The sequence below is a fragment of the Neopelma chrysocephalum genome, unplaced genomic scaffold (assembly GCF_003984885.1).
Source record: "Neopelma chrysocephalum unplaced genomic scaffold, ASM398488v2 Primary Assembly neopelma1_65, whole genome shotgun sequence".
In the NCBI taxonomy this organism is placed as follows: Eukaryota; Metazoa; Chordata; class Aves; order Passeriformes; family Pipridae; genus Neopelma; species Neopelma chrysocephalum.
In genome coordinates this window covers 7,203,936-7,222,887 of record NW_020897722.1, presented here as the reverse complement: position 1 = coordinate 7,222,887, position 18,952 = coordinate 7,203,936, and the positions used below count along the sequence as shown (strand labels likewise).

The 18,952-nt window shown below is 38.9% G+C and overlaps 1 protein-coding gene and 1 long non-coding RNA gene across 2 annotated transcripts in view; one reads left to right on the top strand and one right to left on the bottom strand.

Annotated features, from left to right (window-relative positions):
- Positions 1-1,360: 1,360 nt before the first annotated feature.
- BAIAP2L1 (BAI1 associated protein 2 like 1) overlaps positions 1,361-18,952 on the bottom strand; it is a 34,496-nt gene continuing 16,904 nt past the window's right edge. The window contains exons 4-14 of the mRNA XM_027683574.1: positions 9,996-10,057; positions 9,829-9,900; positions 9,372-9,509; positions 7,997-8,149; positions 7,421-7,588; positions 6,771-6,921; positions 5,389-5,596; positions 5,016-5,090; positions 4,545-4,698; positions 2,380-2,420; positions 1,361-1,841 (exon numbers count right to left, since the gene is read on the bottom strand). Coding sequence (XP_027539375.1) covers positions 1,766-1,841; positions 2,380-2,420; positions 4,545-4,698; positions 5,016-5,090; positions 5,389-5,596; positions 6,771-6,921; positions 7,421-7,588; positions 7,997-8,149; positions 9,372-9,509; positions 9,829-9,900; positions 9,996-10,057 — 1,298 coding nt within the window. The 3' untranslated portion in view covers positions 1,361-1,765. The remainder of the gene's footprint in view (positions 1,842-2,379; positions 2,421-4,544; positions 4,699-5,015; positions 5,091-5,388; positions 5,597-6,770; positions 6,922-7,420; positions 7,589-7,996; positions 8,150-9,371; positions 9,510-9,828; positions 9,901-9,995; positions 10,058-18,952) is intronic.
- LOC113967733 overlaps positions 9,443-18,952 on the top strand; it is a 25,104-nt gene continuing 15,594 nt past the window's right edge. Inside the window, exons 1-2 of the long non-coding RNA XR_003534279.1 lie at positions 9,443-9,561; positions 18,845-18,952. The exon at positions 18,845-18,952 is cut by the window's right edge and continues 152 nt beyond it. This is a non-coding gene — a long non-coding RNA (uncharacterized LOC113967733). The remainder of the gene's footprint in view (positions 9,562-18,844) is intronic.

Sequence of the window (18,952 nt, the reverse complement as noted above, 5' to 3'; positions counted from 1 at the left end):
GACACATATTTGCCAGAATCTTTATCCTGATGATAAACCATGGTTTAAGGCTGTACTTGTTTAGGACATCAGATATTTGAGGGACGTTTTGCAACTGTACTACCACTAGACTAACAGCCCCTCTCTGAAGGCACAAGTAATAACACACAGTCAGAGCCCTGCTTTAATTAGTGAAGGTTTTGCTTCATGCAGATGTGTTGGTTCACAGACAGCAGAACCTTCTGTCTGCAGCAGGGCCCTCCTGTCTAGAAAGAGGCCGGGGCACTGCCAACCATGAGCTGCCCTCAGTAAAAGTTTTTACATGTTAGATATTTAATTCTGATACTGAATTATTGAAAGCTCATACAGTCTAGATTGACTTGCCTCTAATATGCTTTAGAAAATGGGCTCAGGTGTAAGTTACCCTTCTGAAAAGCTGGTGTTTCAAACTAGGATGGTGGGTATTTATGCAGGGCTCTCTAGCGGTGTCCTCGGCCTTGAACTTGAAAGGCAGTGTGAGAGGAGCCAGCACAAGCTCATATACTATTTTTTGATATTAAGTAACTGAAAGGCATTTCACATGACTTGAATTGACTGTTTATAGTAGTAGAAGTAGGCACCACAAAACGAATGATCCAGAGGATGCTGCAGGAAGCACGTACATATGTAAAACAGAGTGATTTGGAGTAAGGATTAATCACTGGCAGCAGTCATAATACAGACTTCATAGCAGTGGGAAGTATCCCCTGAGCTGTGCAGGGATGAAGCACCTGCTGCTGGTGCAGTTAATTTCTAGCATTCTAGGCTAAGTTCTGAGGTGATTATTACTGTAGGAAAAGGCTTTTGGACAAGCTGGCTCTGCTGGATTTACCACACCTGAGTCTGAGGTAACAAACTGCTCAGCTCTGCTTGTGGCTGAAGTTTAAAGTTCAGTTCCACTTAACTCAGCTACTGCACTGTGCCAGCACTCAGGCCTTTGCTCGGCTCCCTAAACAAAACTTTTCCAACTTGAACTGTTTTTCTTTTGGGAAGGCTGCAGTAATGGAGGAACTTCAAAGGCAGCTTTTTATATTGGCACTTGAGAAAAAATTGTGGCACTGCTTTATTATGACTTTTTATCAGACTAAAGTTTGACAACACGTTTTAAAGACAAAACTATCATTGAAGAATATGTTAACAGTACAACATTAGACTGAAAATGGAGTTCTGTTAACACTTGAAAATTTGTATGTGAACATCAAGCAAAGCTTTACAAGTCGTCTATTCTTAAAGGATAAATATTTATTTATAACCTAAGGTATCTTTCTTACACAAAATAATGTATAATCATTTATACAGGCGATTCTCTATTCTGGAATAAGGCAGTTGTTACATTGTTCTGTTTGAAAAAAAAAATAAAATCACTGTTATCTTCTTTAGTAGGTGGCATATGCAGGCTTATATTCTAGAACTTACCATTGCAGCTTCCAGATAACGAATGCCAAAGATTCAGATCTGTGAGCTATTACTTACACTGATTCACTAGAGCATCCAAACTATCTCCAGCATTTTCACAAATCCTACTACAAAAAAGGCATACTGTAAAATCAAGCCCAGGTGCTCAAACACTAGCCCAAAGCAATTACCTCATTAGAAAGCAAAGGTTTTAACAAAACATCAGAGCTCCATTCCAGTATGCCAATATTGTACAGTAATTACATTTAAATAAATTTTTAGAAGAAGTTGAGATAGTAATTGTCATTACTGGTGTTGGTAAGGAAGAAGGTCATGTGTCTGGACCGTGTATTCATCGGATAATCGGTGCTGATCTGTCATTTGTTACTGTTGGTCTGAGCTTCACTGTTGCAAAGGGATTTTCTCCACTGAAAAGAAATGCATAAAGTTACTCAAAGGCTTGCTGCAATCCAACCCCAAATTTAAACAATTCACCTTCTTCATAGAAGTTGTCTTCAAACAGTAAGTTATGGTTTGAGACTAAAGGATGCTGTGCAACTCTTAGTTTAACTTGAATTAGTAAAGCAAGGTTACGTGTGGATTCACTTTGCAGTGATTCAAACTTGGGGAAGTTAATGCCCAGTTAGTTAGATCTGGACTTTTTTAAACAACTTCAAAGATTTTTGCTTTTAAACCTTAAAAGACAGTTAAAGAAAGTTTAAGTCCTGTTCCCTGTCAAACTACTGGAGACCCACATTTTTCTGAGAAGGGCCTATTCATCGTACTTCACTTGAGGCCACTCTTGAGAAAAGTGCAACCAATTTTATCCATAATGTTTTACCAGTGCCTGGGAAAGGTCCCAGAGAAATTAATGATAAACATCTTTACTTTCCCTTACAAGAGACAAAATAATATAAGCTAATATAAAAATCAACACAAATCTGTTTAAAAGTGTTAAAAATATACCTTAGAAAAGGTGGTTTTGTAATGCCATTCATGTTGGGTTTCTGTAAAACAAAAAGATATTTACATAAGTTTATAAAGATATGCTACAGGTGCCCTCACTACCCTGCTAAGGAAAAGAGACCCTGTCATTCAAGTGGGCTAAAATATTTAGCCATTTAGAACAATTATTATGTGGTTCAGCTGAACTGAACAGGATTCTCTCAGAACATCAAAATTAGGTTACAATGGTGCTGTGAAGTAAAGGTAACCCAAGAGGTGGCAGTGTGGCTCTGTCCCAGGCTGCTCCAGGATGCAGCATTTTCGGGTGGGACAAAATGGAAAACTGTTGCCTTTGGCAAACCAGTTGTGCTATGGAGGAGTTTTGGCAAACAGCTAATTCTACTTTTCCCCCCCTTCTTGCTTAATGATGTATTTTAAACTGGAAACTAATTGCTTCTAATAGGTGTCAGATAAAGCTCAAAGTGAAAATGGGAATATACATTTTTGCATGTAGAAGCAGAAATATGCAGTCACCTTTTATGGAGCAACTTGACTTGTACCAATAATTTAGTCTATATGGCCATTTTGGATTTAATATTTCAAATTTCAATGCTGAACTAAGGCCTATCAGCCTTTCCTTTCCAGGCACACTGGGTTGTACCAGCAGTTCCCAGTTACCATATTTATGATACCACGATGCAGGTGAAGAAACCTCTATTTATTCAGGACTTCATTCAGCAGGATTCTTAACTCACACTTGACTTGTGATTTCAATAAAATTGGTCGTGTACGTCAGTTGTAAATAGACTAAGACTGTGATTTAGGCCTAATTAGCCCTTAAAATTAATTAAAATGAACAAATGCCTGAATTACATCTTACTGAACACCAACCCTCATCAAAACTTTGTCAACTACCAAGTCTTTTTTTGTTAGTTGATCTTGTTCTGCACAGTACTGTCCTCTGCAGCACAGCATGAACAATGTAACTGGCTAGAACCATTCCTCATTTTCTTGAAATCCTGAGCTATTTTTTCTGTGTAGTCTGAAACAAAAATAAGATGCCTTGAATCATTTCCTGCTTCTGCATGGAAGGCACAGTTAGCAGACTGTTTTACACAGTATGTAAATCCTGTGCGAGTCTCCAAGCCAGCCTGGTACAATGTTGGGCTTATTTCCAAAGCCTTGTGAGGCAGTGGGGGTTTGAGACTTGCACGGAAGCAGGAAAGACAAGGAAGCTCTGCAACTTCCCAAAAGAATGAAAATAAATAGTGACTTAGGAGCGAAAGACTTGGGTGCAAGTGCAGCAACTCCCCTCTACAGCTCTCATGTTTTGTAAGGTAACAAGTAAGGTGGGGTCACAGTAAAAAGTTAGGGGGTGCCTCAAAAGTGATCATTATTTTATACTCCAGAATCCCTAATTTATTTTAATCTTGCTTTCCATGTGGAAATTTAGATTATCAAAAAAGATGTGTTTGTTTTCCACTCTTAGAAGTTATCAGCTTCCATTATTTTATATATATTAGGGTTTTTCTTCCCTTCACAATGTGATCTCTGCTTCAAGAGGCTTTTTGAAGAAAGTCTCAAAAACATCACCCTTAGATACAGATCAGCAAAATACTTAAATGAGCAGCAAGAAAAAACCTAGTAATTGTGTAATTTGATTAGATTCATTTTGAGTCAGTTTGAATGCTGACTTAATAGCAGAAATAATAGCATTGTATAGCAGTATTTATTCATAAAAAATGTATTTCCACTCAGCTGCATCTTTACTAAATAGACATGAGTTAGTACAGCTCTCCCTCAGTGACAGCTGCAAACCCACCACCAATTTTTGTGGGGTTCCTGAATACAGAGTTCCCTGTGCCCCATAGCTCCAAAATCACCAAAGATGATGGATTTGTACTACTTTCTGTGAGAATTTCTTTTCATGTTTAACAGATTCCGTTGCTGAGAAGTTTTGCTATGCAGAATGTCTCTTACTACTGTCAGTCAATGTCCCTGAACAATTCTCCTCCCTTCCTGTCAGGATGGATGGGTTGAAATGCCAGAACTCCTGATACTCCTGAGCACAGCTGTGTCACAGAGCTGAAGTTGAGCACAAGGTAGAGGATTCCAGGGCCTCATTTAAGAGCAGATGAAGAGGGTAAGCAGGGGGAACGTTTGGGTTCCCAGCACGGATCACTCACCGGCCCTGCCTGCTCCGCTCTGTCCGTCGGTGTTTTAGGAGCAGGACCTTTGGCAGACTCCGTCTGTGAAGCCCCCAGGTAATCTGGTGGTGGGAGGACAACTTCACCTTTCTCCACGAGATTTACAGAACTAACACTTCGGATTGGTGCAGGGCTGCAAGACAGAACCCAACAAATGCCGTTCTCAGTTCCTACAATACATCTGTCACTTATCCCTAGCACCAGGAGAGCACAAAAGGGAAGGAGCTGGAAGTTAGTAATGGTGTAAAATGCCCCTGAAGTCAGCGGGACTTTGAATTACAGCTGTTCCGAAGCTAGTTCTTGGGTCTTTGTGTAACCATTAAAAGACATTCATGTAATCAAGCCCTCCTACTGCAGATTGTTAGAGATGTTACTGAACCTCAAAGAACATGAGCACAAAAATGTTAGTGAAGATTTGGGCATTTCTGCAAGTGCCACCCAAAGTGTTACCTTGGCACAGGGGCAAAGGCTTTGTCTTCTAATTCTTCTAGTGGTCTTGTGTACGACGATGGAAACCATCCTTTTCTGTAATGAGAAAGGTTTTTTATATTATATACATTGGAAAGATCTTTCAAAAGACAACTTGGACTAAACCATAGACTGAACAAACAGATTTAATTTTTGAAGACTCGATTTTGGATGATGCCAAATTAGTGTGCAAAACCTCTCTAAAATAAGTGCAGTGATTTTCCTTACAGAAAGCCTCCAAGTCCCCCAGACAGCCAACAAAAGAGGTAGAAAACCATTTCCCATCTGCAAACAAAATCTGATGAAACTCGCTTTTCCTTCATGTTCAAGGTGGATAATATATTGATTATCTTACGCTCTGGTTGTGTCATGCTCCCCATAGAGCCAGCCATCCTTTTCCTCAGCTACCAGCAGTGTGATGATATCCCCCTGGGCAAAGCTGAGCAATGTCTTGTTGCTTCCAGCAGTATGTGGGAAGATTGTCTTCACTTTTTGCCTTTTCATTATATTTAGTCCCGTGGCAACAGAAGTTGAACGTGATAAACTGGCATCATCTGAATTCTCTGTCAAAAAAAAGAAACACGAAGAAAAAAAAAGAAATTAAAGGAAAAAATTACCACACTAACAAAATTAAATGCAATTAGTAGTCTGACGGGAAAAAAACCAAAGGAATAATCAAGTGCAAATCAAGTTCTGAGACTTTGTACTTTCTACTTAGACACCTCTCATTGACCTGCCAATGTTTCTTATCACCATGAAGTTCTTAACTGCACGTGCATTTATATACACACACCCAGCATAATAAAGTTGAACCATCAGGCATAAAAAGTTCTGTAAGTTTTAACTGGCTACATTTTTCCCCTTTTGGCATGAAAAATGCTAAACAATCACAGCTGTAAAAGAAAGGCCTTTGAAAATTTTCCATTATAAAAAGTAACTGTGTATAAAATCCAAGATTTCACTTTCGAATGTGCCTCACACTCAGCTTCAGCATCAAGGAGAGTTGCAGATAATTGGCACTTTGCAGATATTTAAACGAGATGTTTACCGGAAGACAAAATAAAGGAGAGCTCAAAACTTTGCTATTTGGTTACTACAATATATTGTAAATGCATTTTCAAGGAAGAAATGCTGGAATTGCTATTATCACATTTAGGAGTTCTTCATTTCTTATGCTGTGAGCTAGGCTTAGTTCTTTCCCTTCCCTATGTCAGAGATAGTAAAACAATAAATATATTAGAAACTTGGAAAATAAATCTTAATAGGATTTTACATTTCAGGAAAGGAACAGAAGACTGTGCTCATTTTGTCCCTTGTGCATTCCTCCCTTACTGCTAAGTGCCCTTAAAGGAACCCAAAGTGGGACTGGCAGAGTGTTTATGTTGTTTTGTGCAGTGAAACAATCCCTCGGATGTATCCTGTTCAAAACTGCCGAGTGCCTTCTGCTGATAACACTGGAATTCATAAGAGCAGTTAAGTTGAGTTAATCAGTGACACACAGAAAGTGATTAAAATAGAATCTACCTACCTTGACCTGCATTTTACTCCAAACAATTCTCTCATAACACATCTTTCTGCTGTTATAAGAGAATCGTAAATGCTTTGTAAAGACCATTTCCTACTCCTCTACACATCCTGGAATTCACGTCATCGTGGTAGTGGAGAAGCCCTGGGGTAATTTTGAACACTACTGGATGTCATTCACACTTACCCAGTTTGCAACAAAGGGACACTCACCTGCTGAATGATTTAGTTTCTCAGAAGGTGCTTTGGGAGCTGTGGCAGGATTGTTGAACATATCAACGAGTGGGCTCGTGTAGGCTCTGCATGTGGGAGCTGGGGGCACGTTGGATGCATTTTCGTGGTGAGGATAAAAATCATTTCCAATCTAAAGTCACAAAAACAACGGCATCACAACACTGAGGAGACAGCCATCACTTATTTGCAAGATTGAATTCTAGAGAGCAGTGCTTAAATACTCCCAAATGGTATATATTGAGACATGACATAAAGCCCACATGTTCCTATGGAATTGCTGATAGGTTTGTAAGAGGCTTCTGTCCCTTGATAAACACTTGTTAGTGGGAAGGCTATGATATACTTTTTTTTGTTTAGGTCTATTTTGAACTACTGAGTATGTAATTAATATTACTTACAGACAAGAATGTTGGAAATGGAATGGTTAGAACAAAAGCAGTCCTGAGGCTGGGCTTCTCCCTGCTGTACTGTGTATTTTTCCTGTAGCAGAGCTTCAGCTTAAGGATTTTGGTTCCATACTCAATCCAAGTATATTCCCACTGAGATACATTATAGACTCCATCCCAAATGTTTAGTTGGAAAAAGAAAACCTAGTGAAGCCCCTCCACTCCCATCAGAGAACAACATACCATGGTATTTCTCTCTACCATTGGTGAAGGCTGCGGCGTTCCCGAGACTGGAGTGGATCCAGGTGTCCTTATTTCATCTATCATCATTCTGACTTTTTCAGGCACTTTGGTGGCATCACTGCAGGTTTCCTGCCACCCAGGCAGCTTGGATTTTAGGAAGTCTGCACACTGCATCCAAGGTAAAAGGTACTTGTCAGAGATATGCTTTTTCATAAGATTGCACAGACCTACTGGCTAACTTTCATTACACCAAACTGTTAACACCAGCATCATGGAAGTATTTTCTAAGATTTTTCTAAGCCATACCTCTTTGAAACAAATAATATGTTGAAAAAAGGGACTCTCCTTTTGCAGGGTCAGATACTGGATTTAAAAAGTCACAACAACCCTTGATTGTTGCTATAATAAGTTTCATAGACTAGTGTATTGTAAACATTTTCTATGAACTGACCACAACACTCGTCTGGCAGTTCAGTGTTCCTTGGACATTTCTGGCAGCGTGATCTGTGCACTGCAGGAGATACTGAAGATCTCCTACAGGACTGGATTTCAGGAATTTCATTTCTGTTCACTGACCTGGACGTGGTAGAAGTGCATGTGCTGGGTAAAGCTGCAGTGCTTGTCAACCAGGAAGCAGAACCTTCTTTTCTCTTCAAGGAGAGCTTCTCTGCAGCCTTCTGCAATGAACCGCTGGATATCGCTCTGGCGAGAGCTCACCGTTTCCAAATACTGAGGAAAAAAGGAGAAAAAATTCACATAGAGCCTCTGAGTTTTATTTGACACTATATCCAATTACTGAAGTAAACTCCAAAAGCCTCAGAAATAGCTTTTGGAAAGGTGGAGTGCGTGGCTCTACTTCCAAGCCCTTCTCTTTTCCTGCACACACCTGACTTCCCTGATCCCATCAGGTAAAGGTGTATTGTCCCTACAGGCATCAACAGCTTATTTAGGGGCCATGGGGGGGGGGAAGTGAAGCAAAACAAGAAAGTTTTTTAGCCTCTAAATAAAACTCTGCAGTTGATAAGAACCTGGCATCAAAGCAGTGACTGTGCTGAGCAATTGTACAGCCACAGGTGTCTAATTAGACTAATTACCTTGTCTGCTCCACGGTAGTTCATTTACTCACACAAAGCTCTGAGGAATCTCCACTTCATTTAAGGGGGGGGAAGTGAATGAACTAAAAAGGCTCAACTATATTTATCTGAGGTTACAAGGATTCATGGCTAAACTGTGATTAAATGCTAATCCTTGAACTCTCAGACCCAGAGCCAGAACTGTAAAAAAACCCAAACCTGTTATGAATGCAGGTTAAAAGATAGGCACTAAGAAATAGGAGCTCCTAACATCTACATTTACTGTATGAGTTATAAACAAAGCTTTATTTGAATTTTAAAATAGAAAAATATGGGAAAAAAATATAAGCTAGCACGAAGTACAAGTATTGTGCAAATAAAAGTATCAATGGCAAGTATTTTCAGAGACACATGACAACCAGAATATGAGTTCCTAATTTTAAAATAGTTTCTCTTCAGTGCCCTGCCATTTCAGATTTCTCCTCAAGATGGCAATGCTGGCTTAAAGGCAGTTGGAAAGGCAGTAACTGATAACGCAGGTTGGCATTGCCTGCTTTGGGAAATAAATTTATAGCAAATTACTACTGAATTTGCATAGCTTAGCTGACTCCCTGTGTAAAACTCTGCATGAAGGTGTAGCTACAAAGGTACTTAAAAACAAACAAAAAAATCAATTGACCCAGTGGTCAAGGGATGAAATCTAGAAACTAGAGCAGAAGTCTCTGAACATGCACAGTGGAGCAGTGAGAGCTCAATTTCAGCTGGAATACATCCTCTAGGAGTGCCTTTAATACAAACCAACTTTCAGGAATCATTAACATTTTCTGCTGACTAGTTCTCATACAAAGAAAGAAACAAATAAGAGACAATGCACTGACCTCCATTTCTTTATGCTCATATTTTGTTACGTTTCGTGCTCCTTGGCTTTTCCTTCTGATTTTTTTCAGCTCAGCCTGAGACTTCTCTAATGAATCCAGTTTGCTCCTGTGTTCGGTTTGGTACCTCTTTAAAGTTGCCTGCAATCAAAGCATTTACAACAGCTCGTAATGCCCTCAGCCCTGGAGCTGGGTAAGTGACTGAGGCACTTCTGCCTCAGATCCCTGAGATCTCTCACACCCACCAAATGAGTTCAACAGCTGCTTTAGTTTTAAGGACCTGTGAAGTCATAAAATTGATTCCCTTTTTAACTTAAATTAAGCATGAAAATTTTGGCCATCTTTATGTATAATTTCTAGCCTTTTGATTAATTAATTCTTTGGGAACAATTTCTGAAAAAATTCTTTGACTAGCAATAGACAAATAAAATAGGAGTTTTAGAGTTGAATGTATACTTACAGTCATATATTTCACATCCAGGTCTGTTTTCTTCTCCAGTTCAGATATAATTTCTTTATGAAATTTTTTGAACTTTAAAAACAAATGAATGAAGAGTTATTAAAAATTGGCAATAGCAATTTATAATTTCACAAGGAAAATGAATTTAAAAAAGTCATTTAACTTACACTCTCCTCTAGACTGTCATTAAGTTTCTTGTGTGTTCTTGAGATTTCTACCAGAACTTGGCCTGTTGATAAACATACAACCATATTGGTTTCTTTCATAGAGTTCTGAAGTTAGTTAACAAAGAGCAGTAATAAAATACATTTACCTAATATACTCATTAACTAGACTCTATTTAAGAGGGATAGGAAATTTCTTGCTGTTGCTCACCACAGCAGTTTAAATAAATAACTCTCTCTGGCCACAGACAAACCAAGCAGCTCCTAAGTGATAGATGAATAACTAATCATGCATTGTTATGCAAAAGCGGCATGGAGTGCCAGACAAAATAAATACTTCCTTCTCTCCAGAATAGCTCCTGTTGGTTTAGTAACTGCTTCTTGTCTTGCCAAATCAGAATAGCACAGGAGTTGTTACTATACAAGTAGCTACTCTACCTTTCTTAGCCTGAAAATTAAACGTTGATGTTCATTAAGTAACAGCACCTTCAGAATCAACAAAGTAACCTTTCCCTTCCCTCACAGCACACCTGCTAAAACAGAGGTGATGCACAAACTGATGAATTCCCCCATTTTATCAGCCGTTGTGGCCCAACTGTACAGCATTAACAAAGGGCCAAGACAAAGCAGATTTCTCAGCATCCTCTCAACAGATCCTGAGTATGCCAGCTCTGCTCTGCTGTCTTCCAGCACAAACTTAACCAGCTTACTCTGAACTGTGAGCAGTTAAAAGCTGAACTGGTTCATTTTACTTCAGGAGGATATAGAGGAAAAATCCCTCAGTCTTTTGGGTGTGGTTCTGTGCACAAACCATCGTAAACTGCGGTGCAGCCCTGCATGCAGCCACATCACCCTGCCTGGGGCACATGGCCACATCATCCCCACTCCCTTCCTTGTTGGGGCACTGGCACACGGAGTGTGTGCCAGCCTGGTCTGGGAGATTGCAACACACTGCTGAGGAGTTGGAAGGGCCCTGAAGTAAAGTTTGACTTCACCCAAATCAGACAACTGTTCCCAGCTCCCAGCCAGGAGCCGTTACAAAAACTGGAAATGCCAGGGCCACAATGAGAATCTCAAACTGGGCTGCATCTGAAAGTCTCGACTGGAGATGTGTTTCCCTGGCATTCCATTTCCACAGCAAGACCGGCAGGTTCAGTTCCACAGCTGGTTCCCTGGCACGCCTCCTCCAGTAATCTCTCTATTCCTCAATCAGCCTTGCAGGTGTCCCGCCTGTATTTGCCACGCAGGTGCCTGCAGTATTTAAGCTGCAGTCGTGCTGTCCTAGTGCACAGGCAGGGCTACAGAGCAACCCACAGCTCTGAAACTCCTGCACATGGCTGGCAGTCACTGCACGGGACTCTGTGTCCCTCCTATTTGTTATTTTACACAATTCCAGTTTAGTTTCTTGAGTTAAAAAAGAGAGGATGCATTAACTGCATGCTGCTGTACAAATCCTGTTTTCCACCATCCATGATCTTTGAGAAGCCCTGAGTTAGCAAAGACTTATTATCCCATAATGCTCAGAAAAGCTCCCAAAAGATGCAGATAATTAAAACATTTGGCTTGATAAAATGAATGATAGAACTCTTCATAAGAACCTTCTCATCTTCTCCTTTCTCATCTCCACAAACATCCAAACTTGTCTCCCTACAGTGCAGGTTAGTGATTTGGTAACCTCCCCACATAAGGCAGAACCATTCCCATAGTGCCTGGCTATGTGTTAACACCTTTCTCCCATTCTCAAGTTACACCACCTCAAGATTTTAGTTTCTTTGAAATGAGAACCCTATCTCCTGTGTATGACACAACAGATATTTAACTGAATAATACAAAATGTGGATCTGCATTATTGTTTATGGGGAAGCATGAGGTGGTTCAGGAAGAAACACAGGTCTCCTGAATTTTCGGGAATCTCTCTTTGCACAGCAGACTACAGAAGACTTAGAAGAAAGAATCAGAACACAATGATACCAGACAACCCCTTGACTAGCAAGAAAAAGGAGTTTGCACACAGGATGGGAGATGGCAGAGACAGAGGGGTGCTGTATCTTTTTAAAAATATGTGTAGTTTCTTTGGGTCCTTCTGTCCAGCCAACAGAGTGCTATGCTTTTTTTGTTCCTATTTAAAGTTGCTGGTGACTACAGAAATATAAATACTATAAGAAGAGAGAGATGCTATAGTAATTAGTATGCAACAGAAAAATAAATACAATGTGGTTGCACAAACACTTGAAGCAACGGACCTGAGCTGTGTTATTTTAAGGCTATAGAAGTGAATACACTTTAGTCCATAGTGTTTGTTTCACCAACTCAAATGAAAGGACACATTTTAGAATCTAAAGAGCTTTTAAAGTTAGAAGAGTTTTGTAAACGCTTATCTACAACTTAAAAAGAAAAATGTTGTTACAAGAAAGCAGGAAATATAATCAAGAAATACATAAAATGATAAAGTTTGTGTGGTTTTACATATGCAGACTAGAAAGCTATTTGGGAAGCTACAGAAATTCCGGGTGAGAGTAGAAATGGCCCTCAAAATAATTAACCTTATAGATTTTTATACTTCTAAAATGAACTTATTCTGCCTCTTTGTGAGAAGTACATTCTGAGCCAAAGCAGAGCCCTGAGCTAATCCTTGGCAACGCCAGCGCAGCCACCGCGGGCGTTCCGGGCGGGGACAGACATCCAACAACGTCGGGTATTGACTCAGCTCTGCGTGGCTCCCTCCCTCCCTCTTCCCTCCCTCTTCCCTCTCTCCTGCCCTGCCCCTGCTCCATAAAACCCCCATTCACCTGGGGCGGCCGCGCTGGAAAACCTGACGCGCACAGGGGTTATTTTTGTCTCCTGAACTGACTGCAGCCTTCAAGTCTTTCGGCTTTCACTGCTTGGTTAGAAACAGTTTTGTTTTTTTTTGTCATCTCAGTTACAAAAAATACTGCCAAAACCTGTCCTGAGGAGAACTTTAAAAACTACACTTCCTTCTGAATGGTTTGCGCTGGATTATTTTAGGGGTTTATTTTAGAGTGTTCTAGAACACTTTTAAACAGCGTGTTTGGATGACAGTGACTGTGTCTCTCTCTAATTGCATTTTCTTTTTCTCTCAACCAAAGACTCCCTGTGCTGTGTATCAGAAAACCCACTTTGTGCTGGGATCTCCTCCCTGCTACTGGGAATCCACAGGCACTCCATGTACTGGCTCCCCCATTTAATTTCCTCTTTCAAAATGTTGATTCAAAATGTGAAAAGAACCCACAGTTAGCATGCTCTGACCTATTAAAATTTAAATTATACATTAAATTCTGCACTTTGAATAAATAGAGAGCATTTTTACAGTGAACATATACCCTGTTTCTTTATTGCCAGTTTAAGGTAATGGGTTAGCCACATTTTGATGGCCCTTCCAAATAAAATTTATAGAAGGAGGCAAGTTTTTGTAGAAGACTAAGTCAGGAAAGACAAAACAGCCCCTATTCTATATGTAACAGTGTCCAAGTAGAATGGAAATTGAACAACTTCAGTATACTATTTGAATTTTAATTACCATGGTGAATTATAGAATAGCTTTAAGAAAGATGACAGGTTGCTCTGGATTGCTCTGGATTAATAGCAGCATAACCTAAGGCCAGGCTCTAATGTTCAGTCTTTATTCCTCTTGCAGAAAGGTACAGAAAAATACTTAAGGTGAAGACAAACGTGTATTTCTCACATCAATTAAAACTATTTTGCTATATATTAAAGCTGCTCATGAGCAGGTTTTATATATGAGAGCTCATAATACACAATAACCAAGTGTTAACCTTGTCATCAATTACTGGCAACCCCCAAACCTATTAAACACAATGACACGACCAGAGCACACAATAACAGGCCACTTAAGTCCAATTTGTGGCAGCCCAACTGTAAACTTGAACCAGTTTTAGGCATCATATTATTCAATGAGTCACTAAACCCAAGCCACTGGTCTTGATGATAAACATAACTATTAAAATACTTGCCTTTCAAAGATAGTTTTTTTCTGCTTTCCATCTTCCCACACCCTGAACATGAAATCTTTGTGACTAAAAAATGCAGCTGACATTAAATATTCCCACCTTGTTTCAGAAAACAAAAAAGTAGCTGTACATGTTCGCAGATATTTGTTCTGATCTTTTGCTATTACCTTAGAGGTAGGGAAGAGAAGCAACAACCTCTTTCAGAAAGGGATTTTGGGGGTACATCTCAAACTTAAATGACTTAAAAATAAACCAAACATTTCTCATACACAGTTCTTGAAACTATGCTGTGAAATACAGCTATAACCTGATATATGACCGTGAACAGTAATGCCAAGTTCCATGGTTAATTTATTTCCTTCAAATAGGTTCACTGCACGAGTAGAAAGATCTTTTAAGCTGAAACTTCAGGAATTTGTGGAATATTTTTAGGCTTAATCAAGGTTGTCGGTTGTGTGTGTATTTTCTCTTGAGAAAATAAGACAGATTGGAATTCCATTAATGGCTTTGGGTTTGTTACAAAAAAAAAAAATCACTAGCCAAAGTGTGTAACAGTTATTTCTCCACAACTGTTACTCTCTCTCAGCAGCTCTTGAACAAGAAGACATCCTTGAAAGTCTGTCTTCACAGGAGATGAAAATGAAGGAAAGCAGTTCCTAAGAGAAAAACTTATTGTAAGGTCAGAACTTGTGCAGCAGTTACACTTCAACCTCACTGTTTGCGCTGGCTGATTGTTCAGGTTATTTACCTTTTCACCTTATGTTGACTGTTCTTGTGAATAGAAGACTAGAAGAATTTGTTCAAGTTAGAAACAAAAATGGAACTCAATCAATAGAGTTCTGTCATAGAAACAAGTATCAACAGCTACCAACAAAATCACTTAACCTTTAAAAATACTAAATAGCTGTATAAAAATCAATAAAAGTAGTAATTGCATCATCTTACTTGAAATATACTTCAAATTTGTTTTATTCAGAGAAGGTTGCTCTTGAAAAATTTCAAGCCTCTTAATAGAGAGACTTTCTTAGATGCCTGGGAACAGACAAAGTACTTAATTATATCACTCCTTTACCTCCTGTTGTCCTATTTTGTATTCAGGGCAGGTCAAGTAACTTTGTGTCTTAGAGATGAAGCCACATAATTATTTACATTAAACAGGAGAATGAAAGGCTGAGTCAAACCTACACATGGAGACAATATAGTCCAAGTGCAATATGAGATGCCATTGCTGGCAAGATGCTCTTTTTTCCAAGTAATCCTTTGCCCAGAAGAAAGGCATTTATGACACAGTCCTTTGAAGCCAGCAGCCCCTGGAAGGTAGTAAAATAGGAAGCTTCAAAGGAATACAGTATAACAAATAAATATGATTGAACAAAACATCTGTTCAGCTTCAAATGTGTTAAATTCATCATTCTGTCATAGGAAGAATTGAATTGTGCAACAGATGCTTTAAAGAAGGCTAAAATTTTTAATGGCATTTAATGTGAAAGAATAAAATCACAGTGAAGGACAAAGTCATGTAAAACTTCCCCAACTCTACCTGCACTTTGCTTCTAATGCAATTTGTCCAGAATGCTTTAACACACTCCCCTCCTTCTGTAGAATTAACAGTAATATGCACATAAATCAATAGGACTAGGTCAAGTCTGCCTTTCCTTACTGCATGAGCGACCATGGAATAGGAAGCAAGGAGTAAATCTCCCTGTAGTTCATTTTACAAAATGGCACTGACACATGACCATTCAGTGCCATTTGGTGAAGGTGACTGCAGAGGTGAAAGGGAAGAGAAAAAAAAAGAATAAAGCCTAAAACTGAGAAAAGGAGAAGAGATTTCAGACTATAGCGAAGTATTTTAAGTCCAGTCTAGAACTGTACATAAACAAATAAATAAATAAAATCTGTAAATAAAAATAGAAGCAAGGAGAACTTCGCGTTCTAAACAGCATTCTGAGATCAATGTTAGTTTTAAAATACACAGAATTCTCACTGTGAACAACAGAAACATTTTGACGATATAAGAAGCAAATAAGTTAATGAATTTAAAGCAGATTAAACACAGGTTAAGAGAAATGAAAAACCCTCCATGACACAACGGCTGAAATCTGTGTATTCATATACCAGTCCAGTAAAATAAAATCCCCAAAGTGATATGATTATGAACCATGAGGAATGCAACTGAACGTTATGATATTACTGGACATGTAAAAAAAGCATAATTTCTCATATAAAGTTAACACACAATATTTCAAGTAAGTATCTGAAACTCACTGAGTGCTCAGAGTTAAGAAGTTTCAATTTCTCCATAGCCCAGTTTTACTTGTTTTTTCACAAGTTTAATTACTTCTAAATATTAAAATCTTTTTAGATACCTTATAGTCTCATTGATACAGAAGAGAAAAACAGTCCTGGATGATGCCCGAGTCTAAGTAGTCTCAGTATCTTGCCTCATGTCCCGACAAACCCAGTAAGCAATAAATAGGATTGTACAGGACACTGTTGCTAATTTAGTGAGTTGGGCACTGATGGTTTTGGGTCTGATGAACCCAGAGCTCTCCTTGCCCCTTCTCACAGGACTTCACTGCTGTGTTCCTCCTTTGGCTTCGTAGGGAAAAATGGATTCTAGCCCATGCAGAGTTTTTATGTCTTTGACCACAGTCCAAACTTCATCTGCTTGAAACAAATATAAAACCTCAACCACAAGGCCCCCAAACTGTGGCCTCTGTTTTTATCCAGTCAAATTACGTCTTTCCAGCTCCATCACAGCCAACATACTTGACCAGGAGTCCACAACAGCTTTAACCAGCACTGACAACTTTCTAGGTACAACATACTTCTGCTGGACCAAGGGGAACTTTTTGCCATTTTACTTTTACAGCGAATGCTGAGCACTAAGTTCTGTCCTTCCCAAAATATTTGCTTTATTTTGAAATGCACGTTTGTATGTACAAATACAGCATATACCTAGAAGTACTTGTCTCTATGTCACCGACACATACTTGGCAATACTTCTTGATCACCTCCCCATCATCAGGCTACACATCGCCCTCGGCATGAGAAATAGAATCAAAGAATCCTGTTATTCAAAAATCCTTTTCCCATTTCATAATTCAACAAACAATGAAGGGTTAGAGCACAGCTCATTCCTACTCCAGTAGTCCAGCACCTCTTACAATAGCATTTCCTTCTCTAATCCAGGGTCATGACTATATAGTCATCTTTTTGTTGTCCTAAAACTTTGTTGGCCATGTGGAAAAAAATATCATAGGACCACATAATGAAGTACTTTCCCAGTACATGAGACAGAATTTAAATTCCTTGAATTAAAATGATGATTTTTCTTTAAAACTTCGGAATGTTTAGGTATTAAAAGAGACAAAATACTCCTCAACTCCTTTATACCTTAAAAAGTCCAGGACTGCTTATAAGCCATAATCAGTCAAACCCAGGGATCAACTTGGGTTTTAAATATACCTTACTAAGACTAAAATAAATGCCAAATTCTTTCAGCTTGACAGAAGTGATTTTAAGAAGTACTGCACAATTTATACCATGCACTACATGCTATAAATTGGGCAATGAACTTCTCATCCATTAGCTATTCCCACATAAGCCTTGACAAGAGTGAATACTTATGAGATTATCAAGATCATTACAATTGCCAGTTCCTCCAAATTTATTCTTGGTGTGATGTTCCTATTTTTGGATTTTAAATGGAACAAACACGTTAGCTTATATTGTATTTTAAAGAGGAGTGTGACTTTATTGCCGATTTAGCAAAGTTTAGTCTGCAGTCTAGTTTGCCTTTCTCTCCCAAGCCCTTTTGATGTCTTAGTCAAAAATATTCAGAGATTAGAATTTTTTTAAACCTACTATATCACAGATGTTAATTAACATGAAATATTCATCTTTTTTCAGATGATTGCTAAGCACAGAAACTAAATTTTAATGCTAAAAAAAGGAAAGGAAAAGCATATGCCATATAAATAATGCATGAAAAAGCACAAACTTGTTTTTCCACCTGTTATTCCATTACTAATATATATGAAGACTGCCGCAGGCAGTTGTTTTTTTTTTTTCCTTTTTTTTTTTTACCCAAACGTAGAAACCCACAATATATCAAGGTTTGTATGTCAGCAGCTTTTCGTACTTGAGCTGCAGTGGTGTTAAACAAGAGACTTGTAATCCTCACACAAGTTGGGTGCAAAGAAAATAAGTTACAATACAGCCACAAGCCTCAACTTGCCTGGGTGAAGTCCAGCTGGTTTTAGGCAGATTAGTTAAGGAAGCTCATACAAGAGAGTTAATCTCTGTTTTTCAGCAGGTCTGGAACATACAAATCATGCTAACCAGCAAAAACTACAGTTCTTTATGGGTTTCAGTACAAGAGAGGATAAGTATTTATCATTATCATCACTATAAATGTTACATGAAATGCAATAAAATGCAAGGAATCACTGCAACTTTCATTACAGCACTTTAGATCTGCCAATGAGTCTCACAGTCTCAGCAGTGTCCAAAAAAAGCCACCAAAAACCCCACACCCAAATTGAGCTGAAAGTTTTGATAAATGTCTTTTTCTCAGAAGTCCAAGACAATTGGTTTTGGTTCCCTGCCCTCCCCCTGGGATTGTGACATCTACAATGGATACTGGATTTTTCATTTTTTTTGGTTGAGAAATAATTCATCAGGATGAGCTGACTGTACAGACTAAATGTAGTCAGACTTGCAACAAAGGATTTACAGGCTAGTTACAAATGTGATGTCACTTTTTTCCACAGTGTTGTCATTTACTTTCTATTTTCCATCTATTTCTCTCATTGGGAGGACAACCAAGTGTATTTTCTCTTAATTCTTTGCCAACAGACGTACCTGGGGCTGACAGTGAGGAAAGACTGATTGCTGAGCATCCTTAGCTCGGAGATGGGAGGGAGAACAGCCCCCTGGCCACTGCAGGAGCATCAGCTGAGGGAG